Genomic DNA, 17,543 nt, shown 5'->3' on the forward strand with positions numbered 1-17,543 from the left:
CTTACCTGAGTTGGTTTCCATTGCTTGTAATCAAGCCCCCTGATTGAGACAGGTGCTATTAGTTTAAAAGGATTTATTTTTCCAAGTAAAAGAAGGTTTCTCAACGATTCCCTTGGGGTTTTTTATGCTTTGTATTTATTTCTTCTAATAAAATCTAAACGGGAGATTTTGTCCCGGATTGATGCCCAGCATAGCTCTGTGTCATTCATCAATAACATTTAATCATCATTTATTAAGACAAATTTGTTTTAAATTCTATTTGATCTAGTAACCAGATTGGGAAGACCAGTACTATGCAAACTAAATTTACAGAAAACAGATCACTGGCCAATACTTTAATAACCGTGTCCATATATATGAAAAAAGGCACAGGCCATGTCATAAATTAATGCATTTATTCCATTAACAGCTGGAGTTCCTACTCTCCTGCCTTCAAGGAGTGTAATTTATTGGAGAGAGACAAGCAATCAAGATTTTAGAGAAGAGAAAGAAATACCTATTTATAAGGTAAAATGGATTAAGTATTATATTCAAAACACCATTATGGGGAGCACATGGGGGGAGAAATTAATTCCAACTGGAAAACGAAGAAGCTCTTCTGGAAGGGGCAGATTTACAATGGGCCATAAATAACAGAAAGGATTTTGTTTCGTTGACCCAACCGTCAATTGCAAGGTGCAAACACATCACTGAGGAATCCTGCTAAAGGTTCTGATTCATGGGGTCTGGAGTGGGTTCTGAAAGTGCATTTCTAGCAAGCTCCCAGGTGATCCAACAGATTCATGGAACATACTTTGACAGGAAGGCAAGAGAGAGAAAGAGGAAGGGAGAGAGAAGAGGCAGGAGAAGCTGATTACCAAGACCTCAAAGGACACAATGTGATAGTATGTTCACTATTTCAGAGCTGTGTGCTCTGGGAAAAATCACATTTCTGGGAACACACAGGATTGACTCCAGGCAGAACATCAGAAGACTGAAGATGTGGCTGTTTAAATAGTTCTCAGAAGTAACCACATAACTACTTGGGGTTGGAGCAGTGGGAAAAGGAAAAAGGCACTAATTCCAGAGATACCAAGAAGATACACCCAATGGAGCCTTTTCAGATGGACACGAGACATGAAGGGTGGGTGAAAGGAATCAACAGAAGGTAAGACCTAGTATTTTATCCTAGATATCTAAGAAATTGTCACATCATTAGCAGAGGACAAAACAGAAAAGATAAGTGTGGGAAGAGATCTGTAAGAATTCAGGAAGGCACAACCTAGTTCAGTTTGGGAATTAAGTCGCAGGGATGAGCAGGACCACTGAACGAAGAGTTTCCATTGCTCCTGTGGTCAAGTTTCGTACATTAAAATTCCATTTGTAACAGCCTCTTAATAGCAGGAAGGGACAGTCCAAACACAGCCTCCTCTCCTCTGGGACAGCTAGTCATCCAGCTTGTGCTAGAGCCATTTTCAGCGACCGAATTTATGGCCAAGCAGAGTAATCCTTTTCATTTTGGAATTTTCCATTAGAAAACTATCCCATAAATTGACCTAAAACTTATCTTCACATATTTTTGACCTAGTGGTTCCAGGTTTGCCCTTCCAAACTACAAACATTTAATCCACCTAGATCATAACAACTCTTCATAAAGAGCTGTTAAAAGAATTAGCCCATGTCTTTTCCCAGCGAAATTACATTTTGTTCTTCTGGGCCTTTCTTCACAGGTCAGGGCTGCCAGAACATTTCATCAGGGAAAGTTCACTCTCCTTCACGATGGCCAAGTGCATGGCGAGACCCGCACTACTTCAGCCCTTCCCCTCCCCACTCCTTGTGCCAATGGAAGACTGTGCTGATGGGTCCCAGCCCTTCTTCTGCTAAGCTCAGACTAGACTTGAGACACTCTCTCAAAGTGGCATGCCAAAGGAGGAGGACATGTGGTCCACAGATGACAAAATGTTCCTCTGCTGTTTCCTGTCAAATACTGAGGATGGGAGGGAACCTAGGTGGCATGGAAAGTTCGAAGTGCAGTACAGCTGATATTTCCCATGACCTTGAAAAGACGGTGCTTTTCCAAATTCAATACTGTGTCATTTGGGTATATTGATCACTCAGTCACTGAAAACCACTGGGAAAGTCTGTACGTAAAATGGTCCTAAGGTTTCCCCAAACTTCTCTGGCAATTTCCTTATTTAAGTCTGCTGGTGACCATGTACACTCGCTCATAAGGAGAAGGTCACTCGCCACTCTTCCTCCTCGGGGAGGAATGTAAGACAACCTAACATATAAGAAGGCTGGGATGGTCGACAGTGGAGCTTCTGGCAGGAGAAACAGAGAGAGCCCTGGATCAACACTATTTTTCTTTTCTTTATTGGCTCCCCTTTTTTTTAAGCCACTGAGACAGGACCAGGAAGAAGGTCAGAGGAAGGGGAACACAGGATTTAAAACCTTCTGTAATCCTGTATTCTAGATTTTAAGTGAGTTTGACAATTGAGAATGCACACACAGACACATCTGCCATGTGTACACACCCTGCATACACACACACTACATTTATGTATATACATACACATTCATATGCCCACACTATATACATATATACATGTCACGTATAGTGTGTGTGTTCTATTTCTGTCCAGATCACCAAAGGAGGAAACCATTCATTCATCCTGACCCAAGCTAGTAATACACTCAAGCTAGTAATAAAATATCAATTTGTTTAAGACCTGTACTCCTCAAACTGGTAGGCACTAGCACATTTAAATGTAAATTTATTCAAATTAAATACAAAGAAGAGTTCTGTTCCTCAGCTGTATGAGTCACAATTCAAGTGCTCAAAAGGCACATGTGGCCAGGGGCTGCCACGTTAAACAGAAGTGTCTAGAATAGGTCCATCACTGCAGTTCTTTCTGGACAGCAGGATCCTACAGTGACTGTGTGTGTCTGATCAATACTCGAGAAGGTTTCTAAGGGCCAGACACTGTTTGAAGGCTCTTTAAATCTAGTAGTCACTGAATCTTCAGTTTACAATGAAAAATCTGAGGCATTGAGAGGTTAAGCAACTTGCTCAAGGAAATAAAACTCGAAACCCTGACTCCACTGCTTACAAATACAGGCAGTGTTTCTATGGTCTCTTGTGCCAAACATTAAGCTTATGTCTTGGCTATAGTTTTATTTACAATGATGAGCAGAACTTTCTTCAGAACCTTTACATTTATCCCAATCACACTTCACGGTCTGCTTCACATTATAATTTATCAAAAGATCTGCAAGGCTATGTAATACAGACTATCGGCTTTTGTTACAGTTTCTACAGCTGTATAACATACCATCCCAGGACTTAGGAGTATAAGACCATTGGTTTTTATATGTTATCACTAGTTTATTGGGTCAAGAATTCTGACAGGAGATAGCAGAAATGGGGTTGTCTCTCCTCCAAACGTGGGACCTCGGCTGATAAGATCTGATGACTCAATGCTGGGGGCTGACAGCACATTAGGCATCTTCACTTACAAGACAGTCAATGCTGGGCGGTGCCTGGGACTTCGGCACGGGCTGCTGACTGGAGCACTGACATGTAGTCTGTTGATGTAACTTGGGCTTCCTCACAACATGGAGGTCTTAGATGGCACTTCTGACATGGCAACACCCAAAAGCTCAGTGTCCCACTGGACAAAGTGCAGCCTGCATTTCCTTTTATGATCTGGCCCTGGAAATTGCAGACTTTCACTTCTACCAGACCTTAGTGGTCCAAGCAGTCGAAGTCCCACCCAGATTCAGTGAGAGCCCCTGGATCCCACCTCTTGACGGGAAGGTGGCCGGTCCCATTATAGAAGAGCATATGGGATGGGAGGTAGTGATGGGGCTTTCTTTATCCAAAGTTATCCTCCACACTTTTGTAGTACTATGTATTATGCTGCTTATTCTTTCTTTTCACCCCCTTCCGGCTCCCGTCCATCTATTCTCTGTGCCCTAGGAAGCCGACCCCCCCATCTTTGACATCACCCGAGCAGCTTGTCCAGTGCACAAGCAGGAGACCCAGGAGCAGGAGGAGAAGAACAGAGAATATACTCCCTATTTCCTCCCGACTTTGGCATCACACTTCTGGCAGTGGCACATTTCCAGCTACATCTCTCTGCAAATACAGCTCACATGGAAGTGGCCGCTTCTTCATAGCTCCAGCTCTCACTGGGATCCAGCAACACTATTTCGATTCCTCTTCTCCTTACAACTAGGGGTGCTAATGGCTTTTGCTCCTGCCAGCCTCTAAGTGCCTCAGGATCCTTTCCTTGTTCCTGCAACTTGCTCAAAATTCTAAAACCAGTTCTTGCATTAAACTTTTTATTTAAATCATTGGAGATAATTCTGATTCTTATCATGCCCCTGGCTAATAGAGGCTAGAGGCACACAATAGGAACTAAATAAAGATGATTCAGAGAACAAATGAGAAAAATTGATAATCAAACTTCCAGTTACCTTCTAAGTATCTGCGAGCTGGAGGTCTCAACAATTATACTTCATTATTCTTTCAAAAATAATCTTTTTTCCACAAAAATGAGTGATTCTTTCAAAAACTGTGTTTGAGTAAATACATACATTGTTGTATTTCTGATTTACCATAAAAACAATCTTAATTTTCCACCTTTCTTATAAAAAAAAGAAGATTGTTGCCTTCTTCCCAAAGTGTTTATACTAATATACTAAACGCTTCTGTGGCTTTGATAGCTTTTCTGGAGACTGAAATTAAGCCCATTGGTCCGCACCTTTCAGAACTTCCTTTCTGGCCCATTATTTTTAAAAAAGAATTTTTACCTATCTCTAGCTTTTGGGCCCTACACCTGCATTCTCCAAGATGACTACTGGTAATGAGGATAATTACATCTGTAAATTCTCTGATTATCCTAGATGATATACATTTCACTTTATGGTCCTGAATACCATTTAAAAGGCTAGTAATAAAAGCTATTATTTACTGAGCAACAAATACACGTCTCAGTGTTTCACTGTGACCTATTTACTTATGCTCTGTTTCAACTGCTGTTTCTTCTACACACTATTTAATAAAAATAAGGGTAATTTCTTTTAATATACTATTTCCACCCCAAAAGAGAACTTTTTCCTTTAAATGTAGACACTTTTGCCCCTTTTCTCTACATAAATATTTTGCAAGCGTCATCTCATTTTGGCCCAATTCTAAAACTATACTCTATTGCTATAATGTTCATCTTTTTTTTTTTTTTTTTGGTTTTTTGGTTATGTTCTCCTACCTTCCACATCTATTCTTGTTCTTTTAAGTCAATAACCTCTGCAGTCCCTGTGCTCTCCTGAGAGTTGGCATCATTTTCCCCTAACTGAATTATTTGAAAACTCAGAACAATACTTTGTTTTACTTTCCATCTCTCTTGATTTATGTTGTTAGAGTTTCTGTCACATCTTCCAGCTGGACATCAAGATGTGATAACAAGAACAGAATCTCACATTTCTTTTTTTCGCAAAGAACACTTAGCATAGCATCTTACACAGAAATATCTAACGTAGGAATTCCCGTCGTGGCGCAGTGGTTAACGAATCCGACTAGGAACCATGAGGTTGCAGGTTCGATCCCTGGCCTCGCTCAGTGGGTTAAGGATCTGGTGTTGCCGTGAGCTGTGGTGTAGGCTGCAGATGAGGCTTGGATCCTGCGTTGCTGTGGCTCTGGCATAGGCCAGCGACTACAGCTCCAATTAGACCCCTAGCCTGGGAACCTCCACATGCCGCGGGAACAGCCCTAGAAAAGGCAAAAAAGACAAAAAAAGAAAAAGAAATACCTAACGTGTATTTACCAGGAACATTTAATATACTGTGCAACCACGAATACTTATAAGTCAAAGAGCCTACTCTTTAAAAAGCTTCTGATCTGCAAATGGATTGTGATAATAAACCACATTTACAACATGAGGGATAAAAATCATATGATCATCTCAATAGAAAAAGAAAAGGCATTTGACAAAATTCAACATCAATTTACAATTAAAAACTCTCAACAATGTGGGTAGAGAGGGAACGCACCTCAAATTAATAAGGCCATATATGACAAACCCACAGCTAATATCATTCACAACACTGACTTCTAAGATCAAGAATAGGACAAGGTTACCTACTTTTGCCACTTTTATTGAACACAGTCTTGAGAGTCCTAGCCAGAGCAATCAGATAAGAAAAAGACCAAAGGCACCCAAATTGAAAAGGAAGAAGTCAAACCATCACTGTTTGCAGATGACATGATACTATACAGAGAGAACCTTAAAGACTCCACCAAAAACTATTAGAACTAATAAGTGAATCCATTAAAGGTGCAGGATACAAAAATCAATATATAGAAATCTGTTGTGTTTCTATACACTAATAATGAACTACCAGAGAAACTAGGAAAACAATTTCACTTACAATCACTTCAAAAAGAATAAATACCTAGGAATAAATTTAACCAAGGAGGTGAAAGACCTATGCTTTGAAAACTCTAAGTCACTGATGAGGGAGTTCCTGCTGTGGCTCAGCAGGTTACAAACCTGAGGATGCGGGTTCAATCCCTGACCTCATTCAGTAGGTTAAGGATCCGGCATTGTGGGGCAGACCAGCAGCTGCCGCTCTGATTCAGCCCCTAGCCTGGGAACTTCCATGTGCCATAGGTGTGGCCCTAAAAAGCAAAAAAAAAAAAAAAAAAAAAAAAAAAAAGACATTGGTGAAAGGAACTGAAGATGACACAAATAAATGGAAAGAGGAAAGATACACCATGCTCATGAATTGGAATAATATTATTAAAAAAATCCATACTACCCAAAGTAACCTACAGATTCAATGTAAGCCCTATCAAAAATATCAAAATATCAATGGCATTTTGCACAGAACTGGAACAAATAATGCTAAAATTTGTGTGGAACCACAAAAGACCTTGACTAGCGAAACCCATCTTAAGAATAACAAAACTGGAGGTATCATGCTCCTTGGTTTCAAACTACGCTACAAAGCTAGAGTAATCAAGACAAGTATAGATTTATTTCCTCAGAGAAGGGCAACAAAAGCGGCCATCAACAAAATCAAAGGCAACCTACCAAATGGAAGAAGCTAACTGCAACTGATACATGTGCAAAAGGGTTAATATCCAAAATATAAAAAACTCATATAACTTGATATAAAATGAATAAAAAAAAAAGAAAATGAACAAACAATCTAATTAAAAACGGGTAGAGGTCCTGAATAGATAAGTTTCCAAGGGAGACATACGATGGTCAGAAGACAAAGGGAAAGAATGCTCAACAACACTAATCACCAGGAAAATGCACATCGAAACCTTAATATGATACCTCCTCTCACCTGTCCAAATGTCCATTACCCAAAAGGACAACAAAAAACAAGCGTTGGTGAGAACGAGGAGAAACGGGAAGCTTTGTGCACTGTTGCTGGGAATGTTAATTGGTCCAGCTACTGCAGAAAACAGTATGACGTTTTCTCGAAAAATTTAGATTAGAACTACCATGTGATCCAGCCATCTCACTCCAGAGTATTTATCTGAAGAAAAGGAAAACACTAACTTGAAAAGATACATGCATCCCTATGTCACCGCAGTATTATTTACAACAGCCAAGATGTGGAAGCAACCTAAGTGTCCATCATGAGAGGAATAAACAAAGAAGGTGCTGTGGATATGTGCACAAGGGAATATTACTCAGCCATAAAACAGAATGATATCTTGCCATCTCCAACAGCATGGGTGGATCGAGAGGGTATTCTGCTAAGTGAAATGATTCCGACAGAGAAAGACAAATACTTTATGATTTCATTTATCTGCAGAATCGAAAAAACAGAAGTTCCTGCTGTGGCTCAGCAGGTTAAGAACCTGACATAGCGTCCCTGAGGATGTGGGTTCAATCCCTGGCCTCGCTCAGTGGGTTAAGCATCCGGTGTTGATGCAAGGTGTGAAGTAAAATGCAGATGCAGCTGGAATCTGGCGTTGCTGTGGCTGTGGTGTAGGCCTGCAGCTGCAGCTCTGATTCGACCCCCTAGGCTGGGAACTTCCATATGCAACAGATGCAGCTCCCCCCCAAAGAAAAAAATCAAAAATTTTAAAAAAAGAACAAAGGGAAAAACAAAATGAAACAGAAACATAGATAGGAATGAACTGGTAGTTTGGGGGAGGGAAGAGGAAATAGGTTAAGGGGATTAAGAAGTGCAAAGTTCCAGTTACAAAACCACGAAGTCACAGGTATATAATGCATAGCATAGATAATATAGTCAGTAATATTGCAGTAACTTTACATGCTGACAGATGGTTACTAGACTTACCACGGTGTCAGTTCATCAGTGCATACAAATGTCAAACCACTATGTTGTACACCTGAAACTAATACACTATTACATGTTAACTCTACGTCCAAAGAATAGAAGAGAAAAAAAAAAAAAAAGGCTTATGCACAGGGGCACAGCACATAGTCAGAAATAATCTAAGGAGATAAGAGATGACATGTGTAAATGTCGACTGAATATGAAAGAGGTGGATCTCAAAGCACCCGAGGATCACATTAGCAAACTTCTGAAGTAATGCTTGATACCGTCTTAAGGGCGGGTGGACAGTGTCAGCCTTCTACAGAGGAGCCGGCTCAAAAAGGTGCAGCAGAGAGGAGACCAAATGAAAACGACTTTCTTAAATGTGCTTGTCTAACCGTGGGTAATGGTTGGAAAATTCAACTTCCTAAAATATAAGCAGACAGGACCTATATACCCGGATGCACTCTGCCTGTTATTCCTGTTGTATAACTCCGTATGTTGGACACTTAGAAAAAGTTGAGAAACTCTTCTACAGAAACCAGTTGTATAGATTAAAATACAATAGTGCACATTATTATCTGCCCTGCTTAGCAAAGCAGTGGTAAGTATGCTGCTGAATCTTACATCCTTTAAAACAGAATACAAAATTGCAAACATAAAATTAGGCAGAAAAATGCCTTTTTATTTAGAGTGAGGAAAGAAATCGCCACGACCGATAGCCATCGAGTTCTAGATTCCTTTCTACTGAGATAGCTTTAGGCACTTCACCAGAAATGCTTACTTAGAAATGCGTCTGGCTGCAACCTGTCGTTCCCTTCCCACCTAGAACGCGGAACAACTCCCAGTAACTTCCAACACTTCTCAGGCCTGGGCCAACAAACAGCTGCCGTTAACGTTTACATTAGCTTCACCAAAGATCTGCCTTTGAGAACAGGGACTCATTAAAACAGGGACTCTTAATGGTGGCTGGAATACTTAAAATTTGGGGAAAGAGAAACCACAAGACAAATTTAAACAATCCCAGATGATTCTGATGATATGCAACTGCCACTCCCAACACTGTCTCTAGCCCCACCCTATGTGGTGTTGGAAGATTCCTAAGGCAGAGCCACACACTAACTTTCATAGACTAATGGTATCCTAAAAAGCAATGTGAACAAAGAACTGGCCAATTGTCCTATCTGAACATCAAGTCTGTGGGGAACATAAAAAGGCAGTGTTAACTGTTGCCAAGTGAACATAGAATAATTCCACTGTTTCAGAATTTAAATACACTGAAAGATCAAATGACTTTATCAAGAGTACAAGACTGATCCTCTGAACATCTGGAACACAACTGTGCCTACCATTTAATTCTAAAGTAAAGGGGGGAGTTTGACATATTCCTCTTTGGGGTCAGAGTAGGCTTGTTCACGTTCTAACCTCTCTCCCAGAATGAAGCAGAGGTGAAACAGTTGCTGAACTCAAGGTGACATTTACCCACAGCACAGAATCCTCAGTAATTCACACAATGTTCTCATCTTAACTCCAATCTTCTACCGGCAGCAGTGGGCGAAGCTGCAGGGGCAGTGAAGGGCCCTGCAAGAACTGTATTTTTCTCTTCCAAAAAGAAATGACAACCCACCAGCCTAAAAGCACCCACAAGTCTGCCACCATCCTGGGTCATTTTCTCTGCAACTATCCTGCAAGTTCAGAGGGCCCTTTGGTCCTCGATTTCCCCGGGGCAGGCTTAAAATCGAAAGCGCTGGCTGTGGGCTGGGTGGCAGGAGCTGACTCTCTGAAAAATCCTGAGCTCGGCAGCGCAGGAGCTTCCCTGCAGGACACACGAGCCGTTTTCTCCCGAAGAGGGATTCCCTCACGCCTCTTGCCACTCGACTTGAGCCTCACCCCCGGCGCCCCCCAAGTCTCAATTCCACAACCAGCAACCGCACTAAGTCAAGAATCATTTCTCCAGACTTGGGTGATCTCGTTCCCAGAGTTGAAGCGACCAGGCACTGGGGCACTTGCGGGTCCCCGCCTCCCGGCTTCGGCCACTGTCCCTAGAAATGTCCGCGTCAGAGAAGGAAAAAGGAGAAACGGGGCGGGGGAGAATATCACAACTTTGCAGACTCCACGAAGCCACGGCCCTGCCGAACAGAAGGTCAAAGTGCAGAGCCAGCCGGGAGCGGCTGCGGTTCGGGACCCGCCAGGACGCAGCCCCGGGTACAGCGAGCCGCCAGGCGGGGTCCGGCGGCGGTGGCGGGGACAGATCCACCCACGCCCGCCTCCGAGCCCGCAGGGGCGGCCGCCGCTCCGCGGGGCCAACTCCCGGAGTTGCCTTGGAACTTTCCCGGGACGCGCCGCCGCCGCCGCCGCCCTCACCTTGCTGAACACCTCCAGGTCGTCCTCGTCCTCATCCAGATCCAGCACCTCGGCCGGCAGCAGCGCGGAGGAGCCGCTGCTGCCCGGGAGGGGGGCGGCGCCCCCCGGGCAGTCCCCGCCGGCGCCCCCCGCCGGGAGGCCGGAGGAGCGCGCCCGAGATGCCCGGCCCTCGCCCTCCATCCCGAGAGTGCGCGGCCCGCCGGCCGCCGCCGCCAGCCCGGCTCCCCCCAGCGTGCCCATTGGCTCCCGCGCATCCTGCGCCTCCCCGGCCAGCCCCGCTCCAGCCCCACGTCCGCTGCGCAGACGCGGAACTGCCGGGCCAGCTCGGGACCCGGGCACATCCCCACCTGGCCTGGGGCCTGCTGCAGGCGCGGCGGGCTGGGCCTCGGGTGGGGCCTGGGACGCTGTCCCCTGCGGGGAGGAAGAGGGCGGCCTCGCGAGGGACCTGGCTGCCGGGCTGCCCCGAGGGTATCCGCGAGGGCGGGGGTCTGGGCTCGCCGAAGAGGGAGCCACGAACTTCAGAGGAGCCCCAAAGGGCTTGGACAGCTGCCGACCCATCTCGCCAAGAGAAAGAGCCAACACTGTTATTTCCTGGATTTTAATGGTTGCCTTTCTTCTGGGTTGTGGTTTTAGTCCGGCTTTTACTAAGGCTAATGCAACCCGCCCCCCTGTTTGGTCATTGATTTTTGACCCAGTGACCGGACTCTGTGGTCATTTCACTGTCAAGCCAGGGAACTTGGATTTTAAAACCATTTGCAGCCACTTTCAAGTGTATCTTTACTCCCGAAAGTCTTCCTGACGTCAAGGAGCAACTGTGTTCCCCCAGACGAGGAGAGGGGCAGGGCTGGACATTGCCACCGAGAAATAATCACTGGTCTTGACACTGCCAGTGCAAAGCTGTCATTATGTAGTTCACTGTATTATTAAAAAAACAAAACAAAATTCCAAAAATAATGGAAAAGTGAACGCAAGTTGATGTATTTGGAACTACCTTTTATTACTCGCCGCAGCCCCAGCTCTTTTTTTTTTTTTTTAATCATCAACCCAGGAAAGACTATCTAAGAAGTATGCACATAGCCTGAGAAGAGGTTAATTCAGACTTGATTTCTAAAACCTCTTCTGGCAAGGGGTGTAGCCTAATGTTTAAAGGTTTTAAGTTTGGGGGGGAAAATTGAAGACATATGTAAGATATTTGGAGAAAGAGAATTTCTTTTTCCCTTCAGAGAGCAAGGCCTTAGTAATATGTTCCCTCTTAAGCGTTCAAGTTGGTTTCAGTTCATACAGGCATTTCTTCAGTCAAGCTGATCTCCCTGGCTGTTGACTATCCAGTTTCCTTCCTCTGCTTTATAGTTCCTGTAATCAAAATGCCATCTCCTGCCACCCTTCAGGAATTAACTATAATCCCATCTCTTTCAGGAAGACTTTCTGATTGTTCAGGAAGACTTTCTGATTGATGCAGGTCTATTCCCAATTTAGCACTTAGTTTTATTTCATGTTATAGATTGTATTTATTTCATGTAAATGCCTTACATTCCTTCATAAATTATAACATTTTAAGCTGAGGGATGACATTACTTATTAATAAACCACAGTAGCAGATGTCCTCACTTAAAAAGGCTCTCTGCTAAGGTATATAAGGAATACAAGTCATTAAAAGTCTATTTTTTCTCTAAGCTCGTTCTGCTAGTGAGGACGATTCCGTTTTTCAAATTACAGTTTCAGCCAGGAAATTCTTAAGGACACTGTGACGCCTGAATTGCCAGAAAGACCAGAGACATGCTCAGAAAATGGGCAGAACAAACCAGGAGTGTACAGCTTGGACCACAGCCAAACCCATGCTACAGAACGAACAAGGCAGACATCACCGACACCATTCCTGAGCACTGGATGCCGTGCCCCTTCCACATACTGCCCCTGCCGCGGATGTCGATGGACTCCAGGTGCTGGCGCCCACAGAGTGCCACAGCTGCCTCTCCTGTTTCTGATTCAATAGTTCTCCTTTCAAAACCGTGAAGGGGCAATCTACTTGGCCCACCTGGCCAAGTCCTACAGAGCTTTCAAAGGGAAACTAGATTTCTAAGCATAGAAAAACCCATATTGATACTCATTGGCAAAAAGGGCATAGGATGGGGGCAGAGCTGCTATAATCCATTCCTTTGGTTACTCAACATTAAAATCATTTTTTTTTTTTTTTTTTTTTGGTCTTTTTAGGGCCGCACCTGCGGCATGTGGAGGTTCCCAGGCTTGGGGTCAAATAGGAGCTGCAGCTGCCAGCCTATGCCACAGCAACACCAGATCCGAGCCGCGTCTGTGACCTACACCACAGCTCAGGGCAATGCCGGATCCTTAACCCACTGAGCAAACCCTCAACCCATGGTTCCTAGTCGGACCCATTTCCGCTGCGCCACGACAGGAACGCCAAAAATCCCATTTCTTCATACACTTTTCTTTCCCATTCCTACTAATTACAGTTCAGCTATGCATCCAACATCTAGGTATATTGTCCCCAGTTCCCCAAAAGAAGAAAACCCAAACCTACCCATCATCAGTGCAGCTCCAGGTCTAACATGTTTTTATCTCCTGCAATTCTGCTGTAATTCTGTTGATATTTTATAACTGATGACTAAACTTTTGAATTTGATTACCACCATGCCATGGCTGCTTGCTTATTCAGTGGCATGAAAAATGCTAAATTGCTACCTCGCCATCCCAGCTTCCCATTAAATGGGATCATGCCCTGTCCAGCGCTGCAGGGCAATGGGAGATCCTGGAAGAGGGACCACGCGGCATGATACATCACAGAAGACGCCTACATCTCGAAAAGCGGAGGACCAGGAAGCACCCCTTCCCGCAGAACGAAGACGCCTAGGTTTTAGCCCGCAAGCCTTTTATTAGGGACGGTGACGTAGGTTAATGAGCAAAATCAGGTGCAGTTAATGCTAAGGCTAGCTCTTAGCGGTTGTGCTTTTGCACGTGCGCTCAATTTGTTTACTGCATCGTTCAGCAGTTTCAATGGTCTCCAACAGAATCATCCCTGGGTTCTTTAATAGAAGCCTTCTTTTTTGGGTAGTAAAACCTCTCAACCGACAGGGTCCAAAACTTTACAGGTATAATATTAACAGAAGCCCTACCCAGTCCTGTCCCTTGATTTTTTTTGGACTCTTATTCTGAGTATAGGAGAAATAATATCATATAAGTTTTTATTGTAAAAATATACATCTTGTCAAAAAGCTGCCCCTCTCCCACACTTTCCAGGTGGGACCTCCTGAGATGAAAACTGCATGTTTAATAGGCCATTCAACCACACACAAAGAAGAGTGATTCTGCTAATGGGATTCATGATAAGACAAGTCACCCCAGGGGCATTGCCCGATGGCTTGACTTCTTTTGCTGGAACGTGATTTAATTGATTAGAAAAAAAAATGTTATATGCAAAACCTGATGGGAAATAAGCCAGTCAGTAAGTTCATGGATGATTGTGCTGGAAGAAACTTGTGGAGGAGGGATGTGTCTTTTCCATTAAGGACAAATCGTGACATCCTCCAGATTATGTGGCTGCAAGAGGAGTAGGAGTTGTCACTTCGGTGCCACGTTGAGGTTTAATAACTTACCCAAGGTAAGTAATAAGTGGTAAGTAATTTAAGGCTCCCTGAAAGAAAGTGTTATATATGTTGCCTTAAAAAAATAGCTAAGAGGATTTATAAGGCTATTTGGGGATTCTTGGAATTTAGCAGAATAGATAAATCTACAGTCTTTCCATGAAATAGTCTGACAAACTCTAACAAGAGTCTTTTAAATGCATGGAGGAGCTTTCAAGGAAGTAGGAGACTTCTAGGAACAAAGTAAGAAAGTAAGTTTAAGTGAGAAAGTAAGACTAAAACTCCTGAGCTGATACTCGGCGGGCCCCCTGGTGGGATGGTAGGACTGGCCTCAGTGTGAGTTTGAATTATCATGAAAGAATAATGGGAATGGAAATGGGTAAAATAGTCATCAATAACAAAACTCTTCTGGATCAACCCAGGCTCAAAGTGGGAGAGATTTCCCACCTTCCCCCCAAATCCTAACCTTGATTCAAGAAGTCACAATTTTGAGCATTACAAGTGATGCTAGCTGAGTAATATTTCTCTGGGATCTCTGGCACAAGCAGACACAACTTGAATTAAAAACATTCCAGGAGGAGTTCCTGTCATGGCTCAGTGGTTAACGAACCCAACCAGTATCCATGAGGATGTGGGTTCGATCCCTGGCCTCACTCAGTGGGTTAAGGATCTAGTGTTGCTGTGAGCTGTGGTGTAGGTTGCAGACATGGCTTAGATCCTGTGTTGCTGTGGCTGTGGTATAGGCCGGCAGCTACAGCTCCAATTCGACCCCTAGCCTGGGAACCTCCATATGCTTTAGGTGCGGCCCTAAAAAGACAAAAAATTAAAAAAATAAAATAAAACAAAAAAATAAAAACATCCCAGGAAACAATCTCCCATGTGCTAGAATTACTGTATAAACGATCAAAAGCATTAGAGCTTCAATTTTAAATAATACACCAAATATAAATTATTTAATAAATAAAGAGAATAAAAATAACCACAGATGCTACCAAAAAAGAGAACTAAAAATCCAACAGTGGGAAACACAGTCGTGGTGCCAGTGGTTGATTTTTTGCTTTTTCACTTTTGTTGCCTGTTCTATTATAATGGTGCTGGGCCTTATCATTCTATCTCCTTTGTGATCCTGGCATGATGTTAAGCCTTGTCAGTAGAGGGCCTGGAAGGACACTGCAGGAGGAAGGGTTTTCCTTTTCCTGTTTCCCGTGTGCTCTCTGATGAGGGTCCTGCAGAAAGTTCTTTTCTGCCTTTGTTCAGCCCCCTGCATAGTTTCTCCAGGGTAAGCTTCCCACAGGGCACAGCTTTTTCTGCTGTTTGATCAAACAAGGGAGGCAACGTCTAGAGACCCAGATACTGTGGGACCACCCCCAGCCCAGGCTGGTGTGCCCCACGTCTTCCTCTCAGACCTGAAAATGGACACACACGAGGGGCTCTGGAGATCAGCCATCCCCTGACATTGCTCCTGCACAGCCAGCCTCGCCCAAGCTGACCCAGTCTGAGCTGGATGTGGAAGTACACAAAACTCCAGAGAAAGAGACCTCTAGAGGTCCTGGTTCCAACTGTCTCCAATCGTATCTCCTGGTGCCTAGCAAGTTCTGAGGCTCAGCACCTCCCAGAGAGTAGATTACCAGCAGCTCCCACTAATGAGCTACCGCGCTGACTTCACCATTCTGGCAGCCATGGTGGTACTCTCTCCAAGGGTATCCAGATCTCTGCCATAGCTGGGGAAGGGTACTTATCTCAGCCCCAGGGGTAGTGGTCCCATCTTATACCTGCTATTCCTGTATTCTTTCGAATTCCTATTCTAAAACCCTTACTATCCCATTCCTCCTTCCTTTCATCCCCTGTGAATAAAGTCTTATATTAAACTTTCAAAGGACTGTGTGGTCCTGTCTCCTGAAGGCTCCTGAACAATACAAAATAGGTACCAGGAATAGTCCCAGGAGGAAAAAACCTGCCAAAAATGGCTTTCTGGAAATCTCTTTAGAACCAGCTGCCTGAGGAAGGAAAACCCTGAACCTGGTTTACGGATGGGTGTTCATGATATGTTAGTACTGCTTCCAAGTAGCAGTTTCAGGAGTTCCCTTCTTGGCACAGCGGAAACCCATCTGACTAGTATCCATGGGGATGTGGGTTTGATCTCTGGCCTCGCTCAGTGGGTTAAAGATCCGGCATTGCCGTGAGCTCTGGTGTAGGCTGCAGGTGAGGCATGGATCTGGCGTTGCTGGGGCTGAGGTATAGGCTGGCAGCTGCAGCTCCTATTCAACCCCTAGCTTGGGAACTTCCATATACTGAGGGTGCAGAAAAACAAACAAACAAACAAAGAATGTAGCGGTTTCACTACTGTTGCCCCACGGGGGTCAACCTGAAGGACGGTGATAAAGGAAACTCCTCCTAGTGATCAGAACTTTCAGTGTGACATTTGGTCATCTACTATCTCTGGACTGAGGAATGTTCCAGAAATATCGGTCTATATTAATTCCTGGGTCATTGCAAATGGTTTGGTTGGACTGGTCAAGGATTCGGGAGGAAGAACGTTGGAAACCTGATGAAAAGGAATCCAAGGGAAGAGTATGTGGATGAGCTCTTCACAGTGGGCACAGACTCTAGTGGGCACAGACTCTGGAGCCATCAATGAGGGTGAAATGTCGGGACCACAGCTGCAGAGGAGCTGCTTAACGGCTGGGTGGACGAAATGATAAACTCCGGGGGTGTCAATCGCCCTGTCTTCCTAGCCATCACCTTCCTTGCCTAATGGGCCATGACCTAGGTGGCTGGCATGGCACAGGTGGAATCAATGCATGGGCTCAATTGTCATTTCTCTGGGAAGCAGGTCTGTGGAGCTCCTCACTCAGCCATTCTGGAAGTTGTCTCTAATGCTTACTTTCTATAAATAACAACACGTCTAGAAAAATTGCTCAGAGCTAGAGTAGTTTTCACCCCTTTTCATTCTGATGCAGAGTTTGGAAGGTACAATTTTTTTTTTTTTTTTTTTTTTTTTTGCTTTTTAGCACCACACCCACAGCATATAGAAGTTCCCAGGCTAGGCGTCTAAGTGGAGCTGTAACTGCCGGCCTACACCACCGTCACAGCAAAACCAGATCTGAGTTGCATCTGTGACCTACACCACAGCTCACAGCAACACTGGATCCTTAATCCACTGAGCAAGGCCAGGGATCAAACCTGCATCCTCATGGATACTAGTCGGGTTTCTACTGCTGAGCCGTGATAGGAACTCCAGAAAGTAGGGTTTTTATAATGCACTATGGTCCTAGGGTAAACTTTTGTTTCTTTGAT

General features: G+C 44.1%; 1 protein-coding gene across 26 annotated transcripts in view; it reads right to left on the reverse strand.

Annotated features, from left to right (window-relative positions):
* The window catches only part of SNX7 (sorting nexin 7), a 306,908-nt gene extending 293,398 nt beyond the window's left edge, over positions 1-13,510 (reverse strand). For 15 of the 26 annotated variants that reach the window (XR_014844667.1, XM_085023877.1, XM_085023876.1 and 12 more), the window contains exon 1: positions 10,648-10,888. Coding sequence is in view for 14 of the 26 variants with exons in the window: in XM_085023877.1 (XP_084880003.1) it covers positions 10,648-10,887 (240 nt within the window). In the remaining 12 variants the exon portion in view is untranslated. Of the gene's footprint in view, positions 1-10,647; positions 10,889-13,186 lie in introns of those variants that run through there. The other 11 variants (XR_014844668.1, XR_014844669.1, XM_085023879.1 and 8 more) reach the window with 1 other exon arrangement.
* Between the last annotated feature and the right edge of the window lie 4,033 nt (positions 13,511-17,543).

The sequence above is a fragment of the Sus scrofa genome, chromosome 4, assembly GCF_054392235.1.
Source record: "Sus scrofa isolate SSC_HxYL_T2T_F1_AM1 chromosome 4, Sscrofa_HxYL_maternal_Yorkshire_Landrace_v2.0, whole genome shotgun sequence".
NCBI classification, from domain to species: Eukaryota; Metazoa; Chordata; class Mammalia; order Artiodactyla; family Suidae; genus Sus; species Sus scrofa.